General features: G+C 46.3%; 1 protein-coding gene and 1 long non-coding RNA gene across 25 annotated transcripts in view; one reads left to right on the top strand and one right to left on the bottom strand.

Annotated features, from left to right (window-relative positions):
- Window positions 1-23,522, top strand: part of PRKAG2 (protein kinase AMP-activated non-catalytic subunit gamma 2) — a 403,066-nt gene that overhangs the window by 238,850 nt on the left and 140,694 nt on the right. For all 24 annotated transcript variants that reach the window (XR_010599092.1, XR_010599093.1, XR_010599094.1 and 21 more), the window contains one exon: window positions 17,771-17,982. Coding sequence is in view for 14 of the 24 variants with exons in the window: in XM_065586741.1 (XP_065442813.1) it covers window positions 17,771-17,982 (212 nt within the window). In the remaining 10 variants the exon portion in view is untranslated. The remainder of the gene's footprint in view (window positions 1-17,770; window positions 17,983-23,522) is intronic.
- The window catches only part of LOC101951525 (uncharacterized), a 38,977-nt gene continuing 29,901 nt past the window's right edge, over window positions 14,447-23,522 (bottom strand). The window contains exons 8-9 of the long non-coding RNA XR_010599096.1: window positions 19,268-19,390; window positions 14,447-14,812 (exon numbers count right to left, since the gene is read on the bottom strand). This is a non-coding gene — a long non-coding RNA (uncharacterized LOC101951525). The remainder of the gene's footprint in view (window positions 14,813-19,267; window positions 19,391-23,522) is intronic.

The following is a 23,522-nucleotide window of genomic DNA, read 5'->3' as shown; positions in this document are numbered from 1 at the left end:
GGGGATGAGGAAATAACGGGAATAGAATCCCCTGCCCCTTAATTCCACTGGAACCTCCTCTATGGCCCCCATAGCGAGGAGCGTAGAAACTTCCTGTATAAGAAGTTGCTCGTGAGAAGGGTCCCTGAAGAGGGACGGGGAAGGGGGGGAAGAGGGGGGGATAGAAGAAAACTGGATAGCGTATCCCCTCTCCACCGTGCGGAGGACCCAACGGTCCGAAGTTATAAGGGACCAAGCACGGTGGAAGTGGGAGAGGCGATCCCGAAAGGAGGGGGCTGGATCCTGGGGGATGACTGGGGCGCCGTCCTCGACCGCACCTTCAAAAGTTCTGCCTGGGGCCTGAAGGTGGTCGAGGTGGCCCCTGGTTCTGGCCGGGTTGAGGGCCGGTCCACCTTCTTCTACCACCTCGCCCTCGCCTCCGGGCCGAGTCCTGTCTCTGACGAGGCGGGGGGGGGTAGAAGCGCTGAGGCTGCGGCCTAAATGGCCTGCGCTGGGGGCCCACAACATGCATCCCCAGGGAGCGCATGATTGTTCTCGAGTCCTTGAGGCTCTGCAGGCGAGAGTCCGTCTTATCTGAGAACAATCCATGACCCTCAAAAGGCAGATCTTGTAGGGTTTGCTGCAGCTCCGGAGGCAAACCCGAAACCTGAAGCCAGGAGATCCTGCGCATAGCGATACCCGAAGCCAGGGTCCTCGCCGCTGAGTCTGCAATGTCCAAGGAGGCCTGCAAGGAGGTCCGAGCCACCTTCTTGCCCTCCTCTACCATGGCTCCAAACTCTTCCCTGGACTCTTGGGGAATCAACTCCTTAAACTTCCCCATAGAGTTCCAGGAGTTGAAATTGTAGCGGCTCAGTAGCGCCTGTTGGTTCGCCGCTCTAAGTTGTAGCCCTCCGGCTGAGTAAACCTTACGGCCAAACAGGTCGAGCCGCTTAGCCTCTTTTGATTTAGGCGCTGCAGCCTGCTGGCCGTGGTGCTCTCGTGCATTCACTGATTCCACCACCAGTGAGCACGGTTGGGGGTGGGTATACAAGTACCCATAGTCCTTAGAGGGGACAAAGTATTTTCTTTCCACCCCTCTCGCTGTGGGTGGAATGGAGGCAGGAGTTTGCCATATCGTATCCGCATTCGTTTGGATCGTGCGGATCAGAGGTAACGCCACCCTCGATGGGGCATCTGCTCCAAGGATGTTCACGATCGGGTCGTGCACCTCCACTATCTCCTCCGCCTGCAGGTCCATATTACGGGCCATCCTACGCAGGAGATCCTGGTGAGCCCGAAGATCTATCGGAGGGGGACCCGTACATGAAGTGCCCGCCACTGCCTCGTCCGGAGAGGAGGAAGAGGATGCCTCCGGTGGTACCGGATCCAAGGGGGGGTCCTGATCCCCTTGCTCTTGGGCCGGGGCATCACCTGCACTTGGGTCCCTGGTGTCGGGTGGCGTGGACACCGAAGCCTCCATGCCTCCTGGCGGAGGCCGAGAGATGGTGGATTCTGGGGCCCTTCTGACCGAGTGACCCGAGCGAGAGGTCGATGGTATTGGAGCCCCTTGCTCTTGGTGGTACGCCCACGGGGTCCAAAACGACCAGTGAGATGGTCCATGAGAGTGGTCCTCTGCCATCTCTTGCCAGTGGCCGAAATTTTGTTCCTCGGCGTGCCCTTGAGGGGGGTATGCCGATCTCGACAGGTCCTCCGAGGAACGAGACACCGATCTAGACGGCCATGGCGGTGCCGAGAGAGATGAAACCATCCCGGTGGGCTGCGGTGCCGCACGGTGCCGGTCCGGAGATGATCTATCTCTGCGCGGTGCCGGCGATCGGTGCCGGGACCGCGACCGGTGCCGATGACCTCGTCGGTGCCGGGAGTCGGATCTGGACCTCGACGAGGACCTGGAGTATGCCCGGTGCCGGGAGCGACCCCTCGACGTCGAGCGTCGACCGTAGCGGTGCCGAGAACTACGTCTCGACGTTGATCGGTGCCGACGATCATATCGGTGCCGAGACGAAGAGCGGTGCCGCGAAGAAGATCTTGGCCGCGAGTACGACCGGTGCCGAGACGATATTCGGTGCCGGGACTGCGAGCGGCGTGGGGACCTGCTTCGGGACCTGGATCGGTGCCGAGGTTCCAGCCCTTGTGATGGCGGGCGCATCAAGGCAGGTTTCCCCCTCGACTGGACCGGGCGAGTCAACGGTGCAGTCGGTGCCGGTGGTTGAGGCGGTGCCGGCTCCGTGAGAGCTATTAAGTCTCTCGCCGCCGCGAAGGTCTCTGGAGTCGACGGGAGGCACTGTATCACCGCCGGCCTGGGGGGAGACGCTATTTGCACCGGACTCAACGGTCTCGGCGCCGGAGTCGACGGTGCCGGAGGCACCTGTTTTCGTTGCTCCACCGGTGGACGCGGCTCTACCCCCGACACTGGGGGAGCTGGCGTCTTCGGCACTGATGTCCCCGTCTTATGGGCTTTTTTATGCCCTGGGGATAAGGACCGGCGCCGAGGCACTTGCTGTGTCTGCGGTGCCGACGAGGTCCGGTGCCGGGGAGGCTTGTCTGACGCCACTCGCGTGGTCGTCGCAGCCGGTGCCGCCGGGGCACTGCGCACCGAGGTGCTAGGTGCCGGGGCCTTGCTCGTGGAAGGAGCGTCCGGGCTAAGAGCCGCCTCCATCAGAAGTTGCCTGAGCCGAAAGTCCCGCTCCTTCTTGGTTCTCGGACGGAAGGCCTTACAGATTTTACACTTGTCTGTCTGGTGTGACTCTCCCAGGCACTTCAGACAGGATTCGTGCGGGTCGCTCGTGGGCATAGGTTTAGCGCAGGAGGCGCACAGCTTGAAGCCGGGAGCGTTGGGCATGAGCCCGGCCCCGCGGCCGGGGGAGAAAGGGGGGAGACGACCCCCTTAATCCCCTGGACTATTTAGAACAACTTTAAAACTACTTAACTAACTTACAACAAACTCTAAGACTATAACTATAACTACAACTATGATACAACAAGATAAGCTAGGGAAAGTGGAGAACAGCTAAGCAGCGCTCCACAGTTCCAACGACCGTCAGGGGCGGTAAGAAGGAACTGAGGGGGCGCCGGGTCGGCTGGGGTATATATTCAGCGCCATGAAGGCGCCACTCTAGGGGGCTCCACAGCCGACCCGCCGGTGTTGCTAGGGTAAAAATCTTCCGACGATCGTGCACGCGGCGCGCACACACCTAATGGAATGGATATGAGCAAGCACTCGAAGAAGAAGCAGTGTTTCTATATCACTGGGAAGAGCTTAGGTTACTGGGGGCATTGGTGCAAGGAAAAACATTCTGTGCAGAATAATGATCCATTGTGGTAGCACCAGTTTTGCAGAGTAGGTCAAGTGCGGTTTCCAAATGTAAGAATAAGGACCTGCTCCTGGATAGTGTGGAAGTCTATAGGAATTTAAGGCACTGAGACCTTTACAGGACCAGACCCTAGGGTTAGGACTGTAACTGAGTATTCCCCATAACCAAACAGTTTCTCTTAAAGGGAATGAAAGTTTTTCATCAGGAAGAGAAACTCTTATAATTTCACTGATTAAGGCATTCAGAATGCTGGTCTGCTTTTCTCAGCTTTGGGAGCAGTGGCTGTTACTAAATTCTCAGAACTTATGGAGATGATATGTTAGTCTCTAAGGTGCCACAAGTACTCCTGTTCTTTTTTTGGAGATGATATGATATAAGAACCTAAATAGAATAGAATAACCTGAAGGTTGGAAATGTATATATTTTTGTTTCTTTATTTTTACAGAGTGAAATAGCCAATAAGGCAAAGGCTAATGCTCAGGTGTATGGATTCAGCTATAGAACGGTGATTAAGATAAAGCAATGGTTTGTTAAAACATGGTATTTTTATTTCATTTGAGCTGTTGGGGGGGAAAAGGCGCTAGATGCCCTTTTATTGCTGAAAATAGAGGTTTTTCTTAGGAAACTTTTAAAATAACATATTTGAAAATTGATCATAAACCTAATTTAATCTTGGCTCTAGATTGGCCTGGCCATTGCATGCTCTGCATGGGAGCAGAGGAGGATATGAGGAACCTCCCCAGGACCACGTGTGGCAATCTCTGAGTGTAGAGGCTGCTGCTCCAAGGGTCCCCAAGGGATGAATGTCCCATAAAGGAGTGGATGTCATCTCTTCCATGGTGGCCTGTAGATCTGAGTGCCCATTGGAGGGAAATGTTGTCCCATCTGAAGTGACAGTGCATCTTGAACATACCTCCATGTGTGCTGGGGGACTGGGAGCAGGGACTATACCTACACAGAGGGGTGGTGACAGAATCCAGCCTACGTGGAGCACCCTCTTACTTGGGCATTATACACAAGGGAGAGGATTTTCCCCGTCAGAAATGGCAATGGCCCCTCTCATCACAGAGCTCTGCTGAAGGAGATCACAACACAAAGTTTGGAGAGATTTTGAAGGAGTGTTGTCTTATGGTTTCATTTACGGGCTTTGGAAATCTGGGCTATTGGGTTCTATTCCCAGCTCTACCACTGTCTCATTGCATGACTTTGTCTGAATCACTTAACCCTTCCGTGCCTCGGTTTCCCCATAGAGGTGTTTTAAGGCTTAATTAGTGATTGTTCAGAAAGGCATTTTGTGAACTGCAGATTAAAAAAAACTGTGATGCAACAGTGAAACTAAAACTGTCACTTCCAGTTACCACCTGGATTAACAGCCAGCAGATTCTCAGTCTTTGTGCAGTTCCTAACTCTCCCGTGCTAATACACCATATTTTAAGTAGCACCCCTGGAATCCTTTACCTGCCACATGCAGACACCCCCCCTCCCATTTATTTCAGTTACACTGAAGCTGACCTCCTAAAGCAGCTGGAATCAATGCTGCCCTATCTTATTTGGGAAGCTGAGAGGAAGGGCCACAGTCCTTGGCCACCAGTAGGGAGGTGGCTTTTCCATCTCAAATGTGGACTGAATAGTTTAACTATGGGGGCTGTGACTCTTCAGGAGCCTGTGATGTTTTGAATCTCTGTGTTGATGAGAATGCTAGGACTGGCAAGAACATTTCCTGGGAAGAATCCATGTTATTTTTGGCACAATGACTACTCAGCTTACTTATCAAGTTTACTTTTTTATAAAGCTGTATGTTATTTTACAACTCTGTACATGTGTACAGTATGTCACTAAGACTACTTGATTTAAAAAGAGCCAATAATTCTCCACGTGCAAGTGGGTGTATCATTTTACAGCCATTAAATAGCTGTATTAAACTTCATATTGCATAATTTGCACCATTTGCTTAAGTGCTAAAATAGACGTCGTTTCATGCCTGAGGAGTGAATCAGCTTAATGAACTAATAGTAAGCCCCACTCAGATTCATCAGTAGCCTGCCTACTCCTCTGTTTTCATTGCTAGCAGAAGAATGCAAATGAAAGGGGAGCGTTGTCCTGATTTATGAAAGGAATCAGAGGAAAATCAGCACTCAGCCATTTCAAATTAAAACTTCTTTTGTGGTGGTTTTTTTTTTAAAAGAAGTTTGAGTCTAAATAATCAGCAAATGCTTAAGCCTTGGAAGATACGAAGACGTGTTAGTGATGGTTTGGATCCGTACATGATCAAACAGATAAAAGTATGAGAATATTGAACAGATCCATAGTCATGTGAGAACCTCAAAAGTGATTTACTGCAAGTGTCCAATAAATCTCACAAATCTTATCAATGTTATTCCTAGCAGATAAATGAAAAAAGCAAAAACAATAGCAAACTCCAGGCCATATCATTTGGTTCCTCCCCATGTGAGGAGGGTCACAACTGCATTCAAGTACCAGCCAAAATGGACCATTGTGTGCACAAGTAGCAGGGATGATCATGTTCTGAAACAGCAGCATCCCACATTCCTCTGAAATCTGCAGCAGCCACCTCTGTAGGTGTGTGGTTCGTGAGGGGCACTGTGTGTGCAGGAAAGGTGGTGTCCTTTTTTCTGCAAGGGGATGACTTGAGCCTGTAACATAAGCATACGTAGCAGAGCTGTCAAGTTGAAGGGAGGCACTGGCAGGAGACCGCAAGCCGTGAGCATTGTTCCCCATAAAAAAACAGCCGCATCCTGCCATGTTGCTGGCAGATGACAGCATCCATGGTGGGTGTCACCCACTCTGCAAAGGAAACCTAATAGAGAAGCTGTGATTTCAAATACTCCCAAGAGGAAAAAAAGCAGTGTGCTGTTTTATTGATTCTTTCCTCTCAAGTCCTAAAGGAGGGTGGGTTTGAATAGGAATGTCTGAGTGGGAGGAGCAGATAAAAGCTATTCAGAGTCAGGACTTTAAAGGAAATTATTGTGTGAGGGATTGGCCTGTATAGAGAAAGCAGTTATACTAGCAAAATTAGTGTATTTTTATGACAAACTAAATATCCCAGTTGCTATATTTTATTCTAGAGTTGGCCAAAGATGTGGCCCTTGGCTTCTGTCATCTTCAATACACTGATGAATTCTACGCATCCCATCATGTGTGGGCCATCTCGATCTAATCTGAGACTCCTCAAACTGAGATGGAGCATTGCATGCTGGGATCCATACATGCAGTGGACCACACTCATACTTCTAGTTTGCCCATTTTACTCAAGTTAAGGAAAGCCTTTTGGCTCTTGGCAAGCTGCCAGTGCGTTCCTGTCAAACAAAGGGATGCATGCTTGCTTCTGCCTTCTGTATATGAGTTTGAGTGGTTTCATACTAAGAATTGTTGAAATTCCAGTGTTTTAGGTGAGCAGAATGAAAAAAATATTTTACATCTTTGTAGCTACTGTGGTTGCTGTGATAAAGTCAACAATTGCCAAACAATGATATCTGAGATGTCACGTTTTTCCTCCTATACTTAGAATGGGGAAAAACTGCAGTATCTCAGATACAACAGTATGGTTAACAGTTGATTGTTTAATGTCCGTCACTATACTTCAAAACTATAGCCTGTAATATTTCTGAAGAACAGAGAAAATGTATCGGTGCATTGTTTGGGTTTAGCATGGTGATCTCAAATCTTTCCTGCGTTTGAGGATGTGCTATAATGTGAACAGTTGCTTCTGTATATTAATTCAAATTAAAATTAAGGACAGCTTGCAAATCTTGGGGCATATGAATCATCAGTAAGAAGCAATGCAAACAAATCTCTATTTATGTGTCCCGTGTTTTTATTGCCACCAGAAAAGACATTAGAAATTAAATGAAATGCAAAACTGTAATAATGGAGTGGAACAAGGCAAAAAGTTTTTGTTCTCCCTTAAAATTGGACAAGAAGAATCACTGAAGAATTATAGGGCACAGTCCTACACCAACAGGGGATGGACTGGTCTTGTCCATCTCTAATGTATTTTGTGTTGACTAAAAACTATTACTTTATCTGTTCAGTGGAGAAAATGCAGAGCAGTTTAGGTTTGATATTATAAAGACATCTTGGCTCATTATACATTTCTTTCTCCGGTGAGGGAAATGTTGGGTGACGGGGAATTCTTTGTACATCAGTTCACCTCCTTATTAAAATCAGTAAAAATTTGAGGGGATCTTAAATATTTTCCCTCTTCAGACTCCTAGATGAATACTGAGTTTTCTTGACTCCATTGTGGAGGTGTCTAAAATTTCTGGCTATTTTTTTACTGCTTCCTTGTTTTAAGTGTACTTTCTCCATAACATCATCTGTTCTGCCTGATTTGTCTAGGAGAGCTTTTAGTAATGTGTGTACGGGCTTCTTTCTTCCCAAGGGAAGAAGTTAAACCTTTCTTTAGTGCATTTGAACCATGACTGTTAAGTACCCTGTGATGTATTGTTTCTAACCATGTGGTATAGCTATATCTCACTTTCTTTTCATTATGTTTTATACGTGGTAGAACAGTCCAGCTACTGTACGCACATATGACTTCAGGTATTTCTAGAAATATTGGCTGTTTAGCTGTTAGTCCAATAAGTTTTAAATTAGTGCAAGGTTTTGTTAGTCCAAAATTTATTTTGGCTTTATGAAAAATCTGAAACTTGCATTTTGAATGTGACTTGGCCTTTACAAAGAACCTTATATTGGATTTACAAGGCTGAGAGCTAGAGCAGCAGCAAGTGTTTTGTTTCAATAGTAATCATGGGATAGCATATGTGAATCTCAAAATGCTTTACAAATACAGATGAATTACGTCTCCCAACAACTCTGGGAGGTAAGATCTTAGATGTTAGACTAGATGATCTAATAGGGCTTTTCCATACTATCTCCCTATGGAAAAATTATCCCCACTTTGCAGATGGAGAAACTGAGTCACAGAGAGGGTAAAGCCCAGATTTTCAAATGTGTGTTCTAATTTGGGGTGCTTCAGTTTTGGGTGCCCAACTTGAGAGAGACAGGTCTGATATTCAGATGTCCTGAGTACCAACCACTCCCATTAACTTCGTTGGAGTGATGGGTGCTCAGCACCTGTGAAAATCAGGCGGCTAGTGTCCTAAGTGGGGCTTCCAAAAACAGAAGTTCCCCAAATTAGTGGACATTCTTGAAAATGGAGGCCATAATGACCTGCCTGGAGGAAGTGTCTGGCAGAGCAGGGAATAGAACCCTGATTTCCTGACTCTCCGTCAGGTGTTGAGCAGCCAGTTTCATATTCCTAATGGGGTGAGAATAGTCCTAAAAGATGTCATTCCTCAGTCTCCTTTGCTACACTGCTTCCTGTGTCCTCTCTAGCTGAGGTGCCAGCTTCGTCAGGACAGTGAGTCTGTGGCTACCCTGTGTCTGGTAATAATCCTGTTGGCACAGTTTATTGATATTGGAAATGGTTTCTTTTGACTCACTGAGTCCATTAGCTCAGGATGGACTCGTCCCAGCAGCAAGGTTTTCAGAACTAATGTGGTTTTTTTCTCTTTTAGTGGTTTGTCAGTTTCATCAGTTACAGCTTCCCCAAACCCTAAACACTCAGCAGACTCTTGAACATCCATAAAAGATACCGAAGATAAAAGCACCTTCCCAAGCACCATTTATCTAAACCTGTCAGAAACTGAGAATTGAACAGGAAAGTTGACTTCCTTTATAATCATGAAATCATGCTGAGCAACCTCTGTTCCCACTGAAATCAATAGGGAGTTGAGGATATTCAAAATACTGCAGATCTTTTTCTTTTTTTCTTTTTTTTTTTTGCATCTCACTGTGGCATGTTGCATTAAGCATCATCTCTATATGTCTGCAACACCCACTCTGAACCAGACTTGTGATTAGTGCTGTCTAATCCACAGGGAAGCAGTTCTCCCCAACAAACCATAAGTGCTGGAAAGGGCAGCTGTAAGTCTGGGAAGAAATGAAGGAAGGGTGGGAACTTGTTTTGATCCCAGTAAAACTGAACCATTTTGGAGTCAGGATCTTCATTAAAACTGTAGAGAAATAAACTAATTATTGCATAATATCACACTAAATAAAACCCATGTTAGAGCATCAACAATATTTTTCTGGGCATTTTGTGATCTTTAAGTCAATTTTATTTAACTTGTTGAGAACAGTAAAACTATCAGGAGAGGCTTAGCAAATGTCCTTTTTATGTAGTTCTTCATAAAAACCATGAAGTCCCTCATTAATTTCTTTAATCATGAGATGCGTTAACTTTCCCCTGGAAATGTCTGGGATAATAGAGAGACAAAGTGGGTGAGGTAATATTTTTTATTGGATAAAAATATATTACCTCACTCACCTAGTCTCTAATATTCTGGGACCAGCAGTGTAAACAGTGGGATAACGGAGTCCTTCCTCGGCTGTTTAGTTAATAATTTCCTGACTGTATCATCAGTGCCTTAGTAACTACTTGATTTCATGGTTTAATTTTATTAAACACAAACTCCCCTTTGAACATGTCATGCAGCTTGGTTAAGGTGTGGCCTGACCCTGACAAGCACTGAGCATCTCAAACTCCCTTTGAACTGAGTGGAAGTTGATACAAAATATTTCTTAGGCCTTGCTGACCCATACCCACCCTCCCCTCCCCCCCCCCCCTTTTTTTTTTTGGCAGTAGTGGAGCTTGTAGATATACTTCATTGGGGTAAAAAGTGACTTGCTACTGGTGCAGCTTTCCCCAGTCTGAAGCCAACTTAAACAGCACCACTGTAAGCCTCAATTTACACCAATGCAGTGCATCTGCACTAGGATGCAAAAATCCCCAATGGAGACAAGCCCCGAGGATTAGACCCATAATGAGTAGCTGTGAAGATGGATTTGTAAGATTCTCTCAAGCATTTGTTTGTGTGATTTCTGGTTTCAAAAAACCTTTCTGCATGCTAATATGACATTTTTTGTTCAGTCTCATTCTATGGACTAAAGTCTTCTGATTACACACACAAATCCCTTTAAGTACAGTATGTGGCCCCAATTCAGATGTGGTGTAAGTGGTTCAACTCACTTAAAGTATGTAGACCTATTTACCTTGCGCACATGGTTTACACTAGTGTAACTCCATTAAAGGTAACTGACTTACTCCTGAATTACACTGGCATGAGGGAGAAGAGAATTGGGTCCTGTGTGTTTATTGATAAACACACACATACAGGCCTTATTTGGATTCATACTTTACATGGATGCACTGTATCTGTTTAACTAGTTTCTTATTTGTAATGAGGTTCACAGATTTAATGTCATGGATTTGTGGACCTCATTACTCCAAGGAAGGAAATGTTCATGTGAGGCTTGGATAAATATTCCTGACTTGGACGATAGACATAGCTAGATCAAACTATGTAAACACAGTGCAGAACTGCTATGAGACTACTAGCTGAAGTACAGGTGAGGTGGGATGCACATTCCAAGTGAAGTTGTATTTTCACAAGGAAAATGAAATGAAATGAAATGAATGGAGATATCCCATCTCCTAGAACTGGAAGGGACCTTGAAAGGTCATTGAGTCCAGCCCCCTGCCTTCACTAGCAGGACTAAGTACTGATTTTGCCCCAGATCCCCAAGTGGCCCCCTCAAGGATTGAACTCACAACCCTGGGTTTAGCAGGCCAATGCTCAAACCACTGAGCTATCCCTCCCCCCCAATGACACATTTGTTTTCAGCATACGGTCCCTCCACCCTTCCTCCTCAACTGATGTTGAAAACTATTTAAATGTTAATGTAGATGGGACAAAACCATTGTTAGCACCATTACAGAAAGCAGTGAGACCATCTCACTTGGAAAATGTACCCCACTTCTTCTCCGAGTAATGTCTCTGTGGGTGCTCCATTAAAGTGAGCATGTGCCCTTTGATGGAGATTTTTGGTAGCAATGCCTATTCTGCCCGCACATTCACCCTACACATCTTCGTGCCCTGAACTGAGGCTATACTGCGGGGGGGGGGGGGGGGCAAACTGTGGCTCGTGAGCCACATGCGGCTCTTACCGTTAAAGTGCGGCTCGTAAGCCCCCAGCTTCCCCCAGTCTCCATCTCCAAGACTGGGGGGGAGAGCTCGGGACCTCTGCCTTGCAAGGGGTGGTAGGGTAGGGGCTTCTGTCCAGGGAGAGGGGGGTGCCGGGGCTTCAGCCCTATGGGGTGCACCTGCCGAGGCTTGGTGCTTCCAGCAGGTGTGCCCCGGCTCGCAAACTTCGGATGAGGTTCATATGAGGCTCGGTGAGCCAGTAAGTTTGGCCACCCCTGCTATATAGGGCTCTGAGGGCAAACTGCAACTGCCTTTGGCCAGAGACGGTATCTAGCATGTGACTGTGCTGTACCTGTTTCCCACTTTTATTAGTGTTTTAGCTTTATAGTTAGTTTTAAGTAGTAGTAGATTTAATACCTTACAGCTGGAACATTTGTTACCCTCTTCTTTAAAAAAAAAAAAAGATAGAAAGATGTTTTTTTCTTTTCCTCCCATTGAGGGGCTGAGGGGCTTGAACAACTTTTTCTTTTGTTGGGGATACCAGGCTCACTGGGATTTAAAAGGTGCCTTTCTTATTGAGAAGCAATCCTTGTTAGTGATAGGCACTCCCACTGCATTCATTGCTTGGGCATATTGCACACCTCTACCTCAGCACATTCCAGGCCAATGGGGGCTTTGGGAAGCAGCGGCCAGCATATCCCTTGGCCTGTGCCACTTCCCGCAGCCCCCATTGGCACTGACAATTGATGAAGCCCTCTCGGAGCCAGCCAAGTCCATCTGGCAAACCCCAGCAACACCCCCAACCCCACTAAGCCACACGGAAGAGGGATGATTAAAAAATACTACATCCCACCCAGGGATTCTGAATTTTTATTTTCTCATCCTACACCAAACTCTCTGTTCATGGATGCAGCCAATGAAAGGGGTAGGCAGCATATCCAAAAAGCCACCCTTTTATAATAAGGACTAGAAAGGTCATAAGAGCTATTCATCAACAACACTTCAGTTCAGGATAACTCACCACCAGGTGCTGATGTAAGAATACGACTACCTGAATTAAGAGAAATTTAATGCTTTTACTGACCATTTACCACAGAACATCATGAACAGTTCAGCTCCATGATAAAAGAGGGTCAGCTTTTAGCAAAAACTTCACTGCAAGCTTCACTCAATGTGACGAACAAGACAGCCAGGTCTGTTTCCACCACAGTATCAATGAGACAAACTTCCTGGCTTCAGTTGTCCCAGGTTTCTGCGGGAGGTACAATCGATTGTGGAAGATTTACCTTTCAAAGGCCAGAGGCTTTTCGCGGATTCCACAGATAACTCGCTTCATACCCTAAAACATTCTAGGACAAAACTTAAGTTTTTAGGGATATACACTCCTGCAAAAAATAAGGAAGTTTAGCAGGTCTCAGTCAACACAAAGATCCCACCCTGCTCAATTTTCTGCCTTCCGTAGGCCACTGAAACCACTGACCAAGAGGTTCAGGTTTTCAAAGAAAGTCTGCAACTACCTCGACTGCTTCACCCCGGCCTTCAGCATCATCCAAACACCATTTTTGATTGTTTGGTCAAGAGTCCAGACCATCCAATGACCAGGTTTTATCAACTGCTGGACACAACCCTTCTTCCTCAATTTGAACATCACCTCTCTCTTTCATCAAGTACGGGAATGGGTATTGGAGGCCATTACTTCGGCTGTACTATCAAATTTACCTCCACTCCACCCTTCCAACCCCCTTCCCCTTCCCTCTTCAGGGGCTCCTCTCACAAGCAATTGCTGACACTGGAGATCTCATCACTCCTAAGTCTAGGAACCATAGAGTCAGTCCCACTTCGACACAGGGGAAAAGGGTTCTATTCAAGATATTTTCTGATACCAAAGAAGAATAGGTTGGAGGCAGATACTACATCTCAGACAATGGAACAAGCATGTCAGACATCTGAAATTCAGGATGGTATCCCTAGCAGCTATAATTCCCTCCTTGGAATTAGGGGACTGGTTTGCGAGCCACAACCTCAAAGATGCCTACTTCCACGTAATGATTCATCCTTCTCACGAAAGATTTCTTTGTTTCACTTTCACTCACAATCATTACCAGGTTTTACACTTTTTGGCCTGTTATCCGCCCCAAGGGTGTTCTTAAAAATTATGGCTGTCGTAGCTGCCTATCTCAGTCATATAGGGATAACTGTCTTTCCCTGCCTTGACAACTGGCTCCTCAAGGGTTGGTCATATCAGGAGTTAGGTTTGCCATTCAAACAACAACTTCACTATTCTGAAGGCTAGGCCTGCAAATAAATCTCAAGAAATCTATCTTGACCTCTGCACAATGAATTCTCTTTATAGGAGCACTTCTGGATTCGATAATGTGAAGAGTTTATCTCCCTCTTGACAGGTTCCTTGCTCTGAAGAACCATATACAAAGAGTGCAGCTCATCCCTCAAGTTCCAGCAAGGACATGTCTGCAACTGCTGTTATGTATGGCAGCTTGCGTTTTTGTAACACAAAGCACCTGTTTGTATCTTCAGGGGTGGCTCAGGACTGTTTGTATACCCAACAAACAGTATTAACAAGTGAGTATCTGTACCCAATCAGGTCCTGAAGTCACTCATCTGGTGGCTGAATCCATCCAAAGTTTGTGCAGGAATCCTGTTCAGCCAGAATCCCCTACAGTGATAGTAATGTTGAATGTTTCCCTTTTGGGATGGGAAGCACATTTGGGTCCTCACACAGTCCAAGACAAATGGTCACAACAGGAACAGTGCTTGCACATCAATCTGTTGGAATTAAAGATGGTCAGAAATGCTTGCCTCCACTTTCTTTCCCTACTCAAAACCAAGTCTATCAAGATCATGACAGCCTTGCATGCATGTATTATATCAATTGTCATGGTGTAGCGTGTTCCCCCTTGCTCTGCCCCAAAGCGATAAAGCTTTGGAAATGGTGCATAGCCAATCAGTTAGTCATTTAACCTTCCTACCTTCTGGGTATACAAAACACCATGGTGGACCTGAGCAGAGATTTCTCCCTAAAGTACGAAAGAGAGTTGGACTCTTGAGTCCTCAACAAAATATTCCTAGCTTGGGGATTTCCAGAGGTCAAGTTTTTTACTGCAGCAGCCAACACAAAGTGCAGGAAATTGTGTTCCAGCGGGGGGGCTTTATTCCCAGTCTCTAGGAGATGCTTTCCTCATTATATGGACAAAAGGTCTTCTTTCTGCATATCTTCCAACTCCATTGCTCTTAAAGGTCCTTATCAAGGTCAGACAGGATAAAGCCAAAATAATTTTGATTGCACCAACTTGGCCAAGGCAAATTTGGTTTCCTTACCTCATCAAACTCACCTCTTGCCCTCTGTGGCAGCTCCTGAACAAACCTTGACTGTTGTCTCAGAATGCGGGTCAAGTGCTCCATCCTAATCTGAACATCCTGCAACTACAAGCTTGATTCCTCAATGGTTCTTGGGACTAGAGACCACATGTTTATCTGAAGTTCAAAAGACATTGGTAAATAGCAGAAAGGAATCTACTAGACAAATTTACCTTCAGAAATGGAGACGATATAACCTTTGGTGTAACTGGTGCCATCCTTCCTTTCCTCAGTCTTTGACCTGTTGGAATTGAAAAATTCAGGCCTTTCTGTGAGTTCCATCAAGGTTCATTTAGTGGTAATAATAGCTTTTCATATGGCAGCTCAGTATTCGCTCACCCGACCACTGCAAGATTCCTAAAAGGACATTTTCTGCAGATTAGAGCCCCAACATCATTTTGGGATTTCAGCCTAGTTCTTAACTAGGTCCTTGAAACAACTCTTTGAGCCATTAGCTACATGCTTGCTGCTACATCTGTCTACGAAGTTAGTGTTCTTGGTGATCATCACTTCTATTCAAAGAGTTGGGGAGATGGGAGGCTCTAATGGCCCACCCTTCTTTTACTTTGTTTTCCAAGGAGAAGGTAGCTTTACAACCTCATCCAAAGATCTTATCTAAGGTGTCCTCTGAATTTCATATCAACCAAACTATTCACTTTCTGGGTTTTTTTTCCTAAGCTGCATCAGCCTAAAACACAAGAGTCTGCTTTTCATACACTAGATATTGTGAGCATTAGCCTTTTACTTAGACAGGACTAAGCCATTCTGGAAAACCCCTAGAATCTTTGTTTCTATTGCATAGAGGTCTAAGGGAGCATCTGTCTCCATTCAGGGCATGTCTACACAGGGATAAAAAACCTGTGGCTGGCCTGGATCAGCTGACTTGGGTTAGTGGGGGTTGGGCTGGCCTGGGTCAGCTAACTTGGGTTAGTGAGGGTTGGGCTCTGGGGCTGAAAAATCTCTGTGTAGACGTTTAGACTTGGGCTGTAGCCTGAGCTCTGGGACCCTCCACCCTCACATGGTTCCAGAGCTCAGGCTCCAGCCAGAACCAGAACACTGAGATTTTTCAGCCCCGCAGCCCAAGTCAGCTGACCTGGGCGAGCCACAACCACTTTCTAAATGGATCTCGATGTATTATTGCCTGCTATGGGTTCACTGGGGTTATACCTCCCTAAGAGTGATTGTCATCTAGCAGAGTGTGCAGTCTACATCTGTAGCATACTTAAAGACATTACAGTTGCTGAAATCTGCAGGGTTGCAACATGGTCCTCGTTGCACATGTTTTCCGACCACTATGTCTTAATCATGCTGCAAGATCAGATGTGGCAGTAGGCAATGCAGTTCTTTCTTCAGTGGTGTTCTGAAACTCCCACCTCCTTAAATGGTTACTGCTAAGGAGTCACCTAAAATGGAACACTGTGATGGGGTGTGCAAACCCCACACTGGACAACAAGTGGTTAAGGAATTACTCCAGGCCCAGCCAACCCCACCCCCACCACACCTGTAGCAAATGCACCAACTGGAAGAGGAGTTAAAAGGCAGGGAAGTAGCTCACTTGGTGGCAGACCAGGAAAGAGAGCAGACCTGCAACGTTCAGTGGAGAAGGGCTGAGACAAAGGCCGAATCTTTCCCCAAAACAACTGCCCAAAGCTCCCGCCCTGAGGCAAGGGAGGGCCTACTACAGAAACAGCCTGAGAGGGAAGCATTCCCCTCTCCCTCTCATACAAACTCTGGACTTTGGTAATTCCTTTTGTTTGATCTGGACTACCCCTGCAGGGGAAGGCCCTACGGCTGAGCTGCCCAGGAGGGTGGTCCAGACCACAAGAGGAGGCAGTTGCCACCCAAGAGAGGAGGAGAGCTACCACGCTATACACTGCCACCAGAAGGTGTCTTGGGATGAGTGGGCACCCTTCACACCATCTTAACCCAGAGGGCGACTTTGGGACAATCGCAAGGTGGGAGATAGGACGTGGCCTAGGGAAGGCAGCCTTAAGCAATCCCCTGGCTGTTAGATCATTGATCGCCCTCAAAAGGCCTGGGTCAGAGCCCAGTGGAGTGGGAGGGTCCTGGCTCCCCTATCAACAACCCTCCTGTAAGTCACATGCCTAAGCTATGAGCAGTATGTGGCGTTACCCTACCAACCGACCCCTGAGCAAGGACTATCACAGGCACCCACAGGGCACTGCTCGAAGGGGAAGGAGAGGTTACTCACCTTGTGCAGGTACTGCAGTTCTTCGAGATGTATGTCCCTGCAGTTGCTCCACTACCTGACCTCTTCCCCTCTGCTTCAAAACTGCCTCTGTGGGCTCTGCGGCATAGGAGGAATGGAGGGCCCGATATAGTCTTGGTACAGGGCATGAAGATGTCATGTGAGCTGGCAGAACGGGCACTGCTACCAATAATCTCCAGTCAAAGGTTGGGTGCCTGCACACCTAAAGTGGAGCACCCACAGGGGGACGCATCTTGAAGAACTGCAGTTACTGCACAAGGTGAGTAACCTTTCCTTCCCCGTACCTTTGCTCCTAATTTTATTCTTAACTGCTGGCTTGGATTTTTCTTTGATGATAAAATGAAGGAAAAAAATAAAAATATTTAAAGCTGTTGAGCTCCTTGCATATAGATATTGTCATTCTGAGATTAGTGTGGATATTAAAAGTAATAATAGTGCTGTACGCTTACATGGCTTGTGTCATTTGCGAATGTCCATGCTTTTCAAGATAGATAGCTCCTGTTATCCCCATTTTACAGACAGGAAAATAGAGACACAGGAAGGCAAAGTGATTTGTCCAAGGTGATACAAGCTAGTGGCAAAGCTGGGAAGATTCTCTGTTCTAACCACTGCACAATGCTACCTCCTTGTATAATGGATTATACACAGGATACATTTGAATTATTTAAGTTTTAAGCAGAGGGAAGAGGAAATCCCCTTTAGAAACAGGAGGATGAGATGTGTATTTGTTTTTTTGAGGGAAGGATAGAAAAATTGGCTGAGCAAGTGCAGGCTCAGTTTTCAGCTTAGATTCTTCTCCGCTCTTGTTTTGACCTGCACTTTAATAACGATTTCTTTGTTTACAGCCTCCGGCCTCTCCTCTTCTCCATCTACCCCAACACAAGTGACCAAGCAGCCTCCATTTCCTCTTGAATCCTATAAACATGAACCTGAGAGACTAGAAACCCGGATTCACTCTTCTCCTCCGGACACAGGGCAGAGATTTACTCTGCCTCCACCCCAAAATGCAGCCAAGCCTCCCACGGTGATGCCAACTCCCTGTGCTACCTCAAAAACAGTAAGTGGAGTATTTTGTGTAGAGTTTTCAATAGGGAGAGACCTGTGTGTGTTAGTATTTTTAATGGCTAAGAAGCTGGGAACTGTGCATGCATAATATGGTGCATGTTGTGGGTAGCTGTACCCCTTTACATCAGCGATGTCCCAAGACTTCATGTTCTGTAGATAATATGTCATCTGTAATCTGAAGTAAACTGTGCAGTGGTTGTAGGTCCTAGCATCTACATTTTGATCTGAAGTGCCAGGTCAGGGTAGGGTAAAGTTGTTCAGCCTGCGTGTTTTTTCTCCCAAGCCAACCTCTGAAATGGAGCTAGCAGAAAAGGAGAGTTTACATAATTTTCCTGCTGGTCAATCATTTGGGGAAGAACCAACCACCACTTCAAGCAGAAACTCTACCATAGTATCAGCTGCACCAGTCCCCAGCAGGTTTTCTTCCCCCAGTCCAGAAAAATGAGAAAGGAAAAGCACAACGGCCAGAAGCCATGGGCAGCTTAGGGTGACCAGATGTCCCGATTTTATAGGGACAGTCCTGATTTTTGGGTCTTTTTCTTATATAGGCTTCTATTACCCCCCCACCCCGTCCCGATTTTTCACATTTGATGTCTGGTCATCCTAGGGCAGCTCCCAGGAGCAGAGACTCCCTGGCAATCTGTCAGCAGACTGCATATTACAGTAGCTATCAATGCGTCTGGCTACTTCATTGTTGTACCTGAAAGGCTGGTTGTGGGTGTTTCCGACTTCGCAGCCTATTTCAGTAACACACACGTAGCAAAACTTCAAAACTTGCCATACAATGATAGCACGTACAATCCAACAGGATATTAATGTTCAACAGAGCAAGACTTTTAGAATGATACCTTACAAGGCATACTTTGTACAAAACATCCCATAATCATATCACCATAGTAAATATGGGGGTGCCAGGGTGTTGCTTTGGAGTGCGGAGTGTCACAATGACATTGTGAAGTGTTGTCATCAGTTGGTGTATTTTAGTTTTGGATGCATCTATACAAATGAAAGGTTGGGAGGAATGTAAATATTTAGGGCCTGATTCCCCCCTTGCTTTCCACCTTATGTCATCATTTATACCTGTGCGGAGTAGGTGTAAAATGCTGCCATTCTGATTTAGTTCTCTTCACTTTGCCCCAATATAAATGATGGCAAAAGGTGCAAAGCAGTGGGGAATCAGACCCTTTATGTTTAATTTTCAACAGATGCCTTTAAAACCTATTAAATCCTTGATAAGATCTACTGAGTGGGCAAAGTGTTAGGAGAATGTGACTCACCTTCAACAGCTTGGAGATGATTATGAGACTGATAGGTTCAGGATGCTTGTGTCTTTTAATGACGGAATAGCTCACACTTTTCTCAATAGTGCAGGTATACAGCATTGCTCACAAATCTGACCACTGTAGAGGAACAACATTATTTTATGAGCATTGCATGCATACTTTGTTGTCTTCATTTATCCTGACTTTCTCTTCTGTTGTGGGGTAATAAAACATTTGTGTTCATAAAGTACATACCATAAACAAGTCCCTAAAAGCTTTGCTGCTTATTAAGGCAGTTTTTTCTCTGGTGAATGATTATTTTAAATCCCCTCTATAGATTATGTGATAAATGATTCATGCTAACAGCTGTGGAATGCCCCTAGGTAAACAGTTTTGTCAATCAGAGGGAGGCTTCTATGCAGACATGGCAACCTGTTTCAGACATCACTTAAAAGATGAAATCATGTTTCTTCCAGAAACTTTTTATGTACTAGTCTTATAAGTAACATCTAAAATTACTGTAACAGAAAGAATTTAGAAAAAAGTCTCTATTTATTTACTTTGCGAGTCTCTGTTTTCCTCTATGTAGTCAGTTATTTAGGCCCCAGACATTCAAATATTTATGCACATGCTTAATTTTAAGCATGAGTAGTTCCATTTTATTTATTAATTATCATCATTATTATTATTTGTATTGTGGTAGCACGTAGGAGCCCCAGTCACAAACCAGGATCTACTGTACGAGGCTCTGTACAAACACACAACAGCAGGGGGACTAGGGGGAGGTGTAGAACCAGTAGCTAGAACTAATTTTAACTTGCCTTTTAGAACCTCATTAGATTTCAATGTCTAATGTTGTTTCTGTCCCTATACAGAACTGGCTTTTGGTATGCCTGGGAGTATGGCATTGAAGGGGTAAAAATCTGCTAGAGAAAAAGAGAAAGGGGGAGGGAAAAAAGTAATACTATTATTTATTTCCCTCCTGATATAATCTCAAAATTTCCTGTTGTGAAGAGCACGTTGAAGGATAGAATGTTATCTTGAGCCTTAGATTTTGGAGAGAGGACGAAAATGTAGGAGGCAGCCCTTGACAGCAAGGGTTTAAAAAAAAAAAAAAAAAAGCATACCTCTTCAGAGCAGATAATCAGAATACTACACACCAATCCACACCGAATGGATGTTCAGGTTAATTACTATGTGACACATCTCTGCAGTGGTACTTGTGGGCACTACTTCTAAAATTTTAGATATTCATGAATATGCATACCATATTCTTTCAATAATGTAGGTGTTTGTGTCTGTGGGGCCAGAGTGTTGTAATGAGGAATTTAGCTGATAAGAGATCAAAGCTGTAAACAGAGATTAGCATGCGCTACACTTAATAGGCCAAGTGCAACTTGATTTTTTCAATGTACAGTTCATGAGACAGCTTGTACTTTGACCTCGTGTTGTTTGGACTATGTGACCTTCAGGCAATAAGTGGTGAATGATAACTTATTCTTTTTAATGTGAAATTACTAACTATGATTGGAATGCAAAGAGCTTGTAAATTTAATAGTGAACATATTTCCCTGTTTCTGCTTTGCCCGTTTTGAAATGGAAAGTAATATGCTGAGCTTCATATTGCTGTTCTCCTTTTTATTCCCTCCTCACTCCTTCCTCTGCAGTGTTATGGGCCGATGTGATGAAAGGGCCGGGGTTCCATTTATCACAAAAATGTACATGTTTGCAGAGGACATCACTCCCCAGCCCATTTCAGGGCCTTGTCCTCCCCTCCATGAGAATAAATCATGCGGAGGAAAGAGAACTCCCTGCTTTTCAACATGTGGAGCTTCCTTTGAATTCTCCTATTGGGGAGAGCAGGGTTTGTGCCTCCTGCCCCTCCCGAAAGAAGTCAAGGGTGATGCACCTTTAACGGCAAGGTCTCCAGGAGGCAAGAGCATCTGCACAAATGCCCCTTGCCTCCTCTATGCCCTCTGGTTCTATAGCCTCCCACCAGTCTCTGTAAACATGTCTTTTTGGTCATGCATCAGGCACCCCTCCTCTTACACTGTGGTTATTCCCCTGCACCCATCTAAAGGGGACTCCTCAGCAAGAAAGGGAAGCCTTAGCCTAGAGCTCTGCAATGGGACTGGGGTCCCACAGAACCTGCTGCCATAATAGCAGGAGTGAAATGGGAACGGGATTAAAAAAGTTCCGCACAGGGCTCTCAGCGTTGGCTGTTTTACTCTGCAGGTGTTACTCCTGGGGGAATTCTGTGCCACTGTGCATGTGCAGAATTTATGTCCCCCACAGATTTCTTTGTTTCCCTGCAGAAAAATGACTTTCTGACAGGGAAGCAAAGAGAAGCCACAAAAGCGGTCATGCGACCCTCCCCAGCAGTATGTTTCGGGTGCCCAGGGCAGCCAGCAGAGAGGCAAATCACTGTGGGGTGAGGGCAGGACTGGGGAAGACATGTCTGGTGGCTCCTACCCTGCACCGGGCTTAGCTGCTAGTCCCGGCTGGGCTGGGGAGGATGGGACGTCCTCTTCCCCTGCACTGCGTCCAGGTCAGACCCACCCCCAGATTTCTCCCCCGGCTGTAGGAAGCTCTGCAAACTCCCCACCCCTCAGCATTTCCTGCACCCATCGCTCCCCAGCTGCAGGGGGAGGGATCACTGTACAGGGAGCTGCCCCCCATCCGTCCAACTCCTGTGCATCCATATCCTCATATCCAGACCCTCCTGCTGAGCCTGACCCACACACACACCGAGAACCCCCCTCAGTAAGCCCCACTCCCCCCTGCACGTTGACCACCCCAATGACCCACCCGCACCCGGATCCCCACACTACTGAGTCCCACTCCCCCTGCATCTGGATCCCGACCCCCACACTGAGCCCCCCATACACAGGCCTCCTGCTGAACTCTATCTCCCCCACACCCAGATCCGCTGAGCCCCAACCACCTTCACCTGGACTCCCCTGCAGAGTCCCATTACCGTTGCACCCAGAACCCTCCAATAAGCCCCTGTGCATCCAGATCCCCCCCGCACCTGGATCCCCCACTGAGCTGCCCACACCCAGATTGCCTGACACAGAACCCTCTCAACTCACACCTGGATCCCCTCACACTAAGCCCCTCCACATTTGGATCCTGCCTTGCTGAACCTGCCTGCCCACCCCTGGTGCACTGGCATGGAGGGGCAGGGCTCTGGGGTGTTTCTGGGGCAGGCCCGGTCCTTGCACTGTATCAGGGTTGGATGCAGCCTCACCGCTGAGTCTGTGTCCCTGGGAGAAAGGGGATCTGCACAGTGATCTCCCACCTCTGTGCAGTCAGTGGCCTGTTCTCCCCAATGCCATGCTGGAGCCTCCACATTTATTTGACAAATAAAATTTGCAGAGTTTTAAAATACTGTGCGCATAATTTTTAATTTTTTGGTGCAGAATGCCCTCAGGAGTAAGGTGTAGGGTGAGGGAGAATCTGGAGGAGCCTAGTCCACATCTGCTTTACCCATTCCAAAATTCACAGCCCTCCAAGAGAGGAAGGAGAGGGGGAATGTGCCACAGAGATGGAACTGTATCCTCCTCCACACCTAGACATGAAGGGGAGTATGGGGCTTCAGAAACTACCTGGCTCTTTAACAGTGGCACTTCTCTCCAGGGCTTTTAATGCTGCTCCTTAGCCAAACTGTAGTAAACTCACAAACACAGCTGTTCACCTGTTTTGCATAAGGAATGATTACATCATACTCTTCTGCGGGCAGGGAGCCTGGGAACCAGGCTATGCACAGTAGGTCCCTCAATTTGGCTCTCTCTCTGAAAGCTGTGCCACACATCAAAGCCCCATAATCAGGCTGCTTTATTGCAGAGATTTAACTCTTCTGAAGAGAACTGGAACTGACGTTTGAATCTGAAGTTGTCTTACAAAAACCTCATGGTTGGGGAAAAGGGAGTCTGTTCTTTCCCTGTACAGAGATTCAGAATTTCAGCATTCAGGTGATTTAAGGCAGTATATTCATTTGCCAAGACATTACTGTGACTCACCATTGATTTATACTGCCGCAAACTCATAACAGAAATTAGAGATGAAAGGATTTAATAATTATCTAGTTTGTTACCTGCTAAGGAGTCTTTCGTGCAATACGTTTTCTAAAACAGTTATAGCCAGTCTAGTTTTAAATGCCTCATATTACGTGGTAACCACTGCTTACTTCTCTGTGCAAGATTATTACAGAGCCTAATGGATCTCAGTGGGCCCTAACAGGCCATCCTTATTTAAACAGAACTGCCAG

Source organism: Chrysemys picta, chromosome 2, assembly GCF_011386835.1.
Source record: "Chrysemys picta bellii isolate R12L10 chromosome 2, ASM1138683v2, whole genome shotgun sequence".
NCBI classification, from domain to species: domain Eukaryota; kingdom Metazoa; phylum Chordata; order Testudines; family Emydidae; genus Chrysemys; species Chrysemys picta.
The sequence above is the reverse complement of the archived record's forward strand: the minus strand, read 5'-3'. Positions and strand labels throughout refer to the sequence as shown.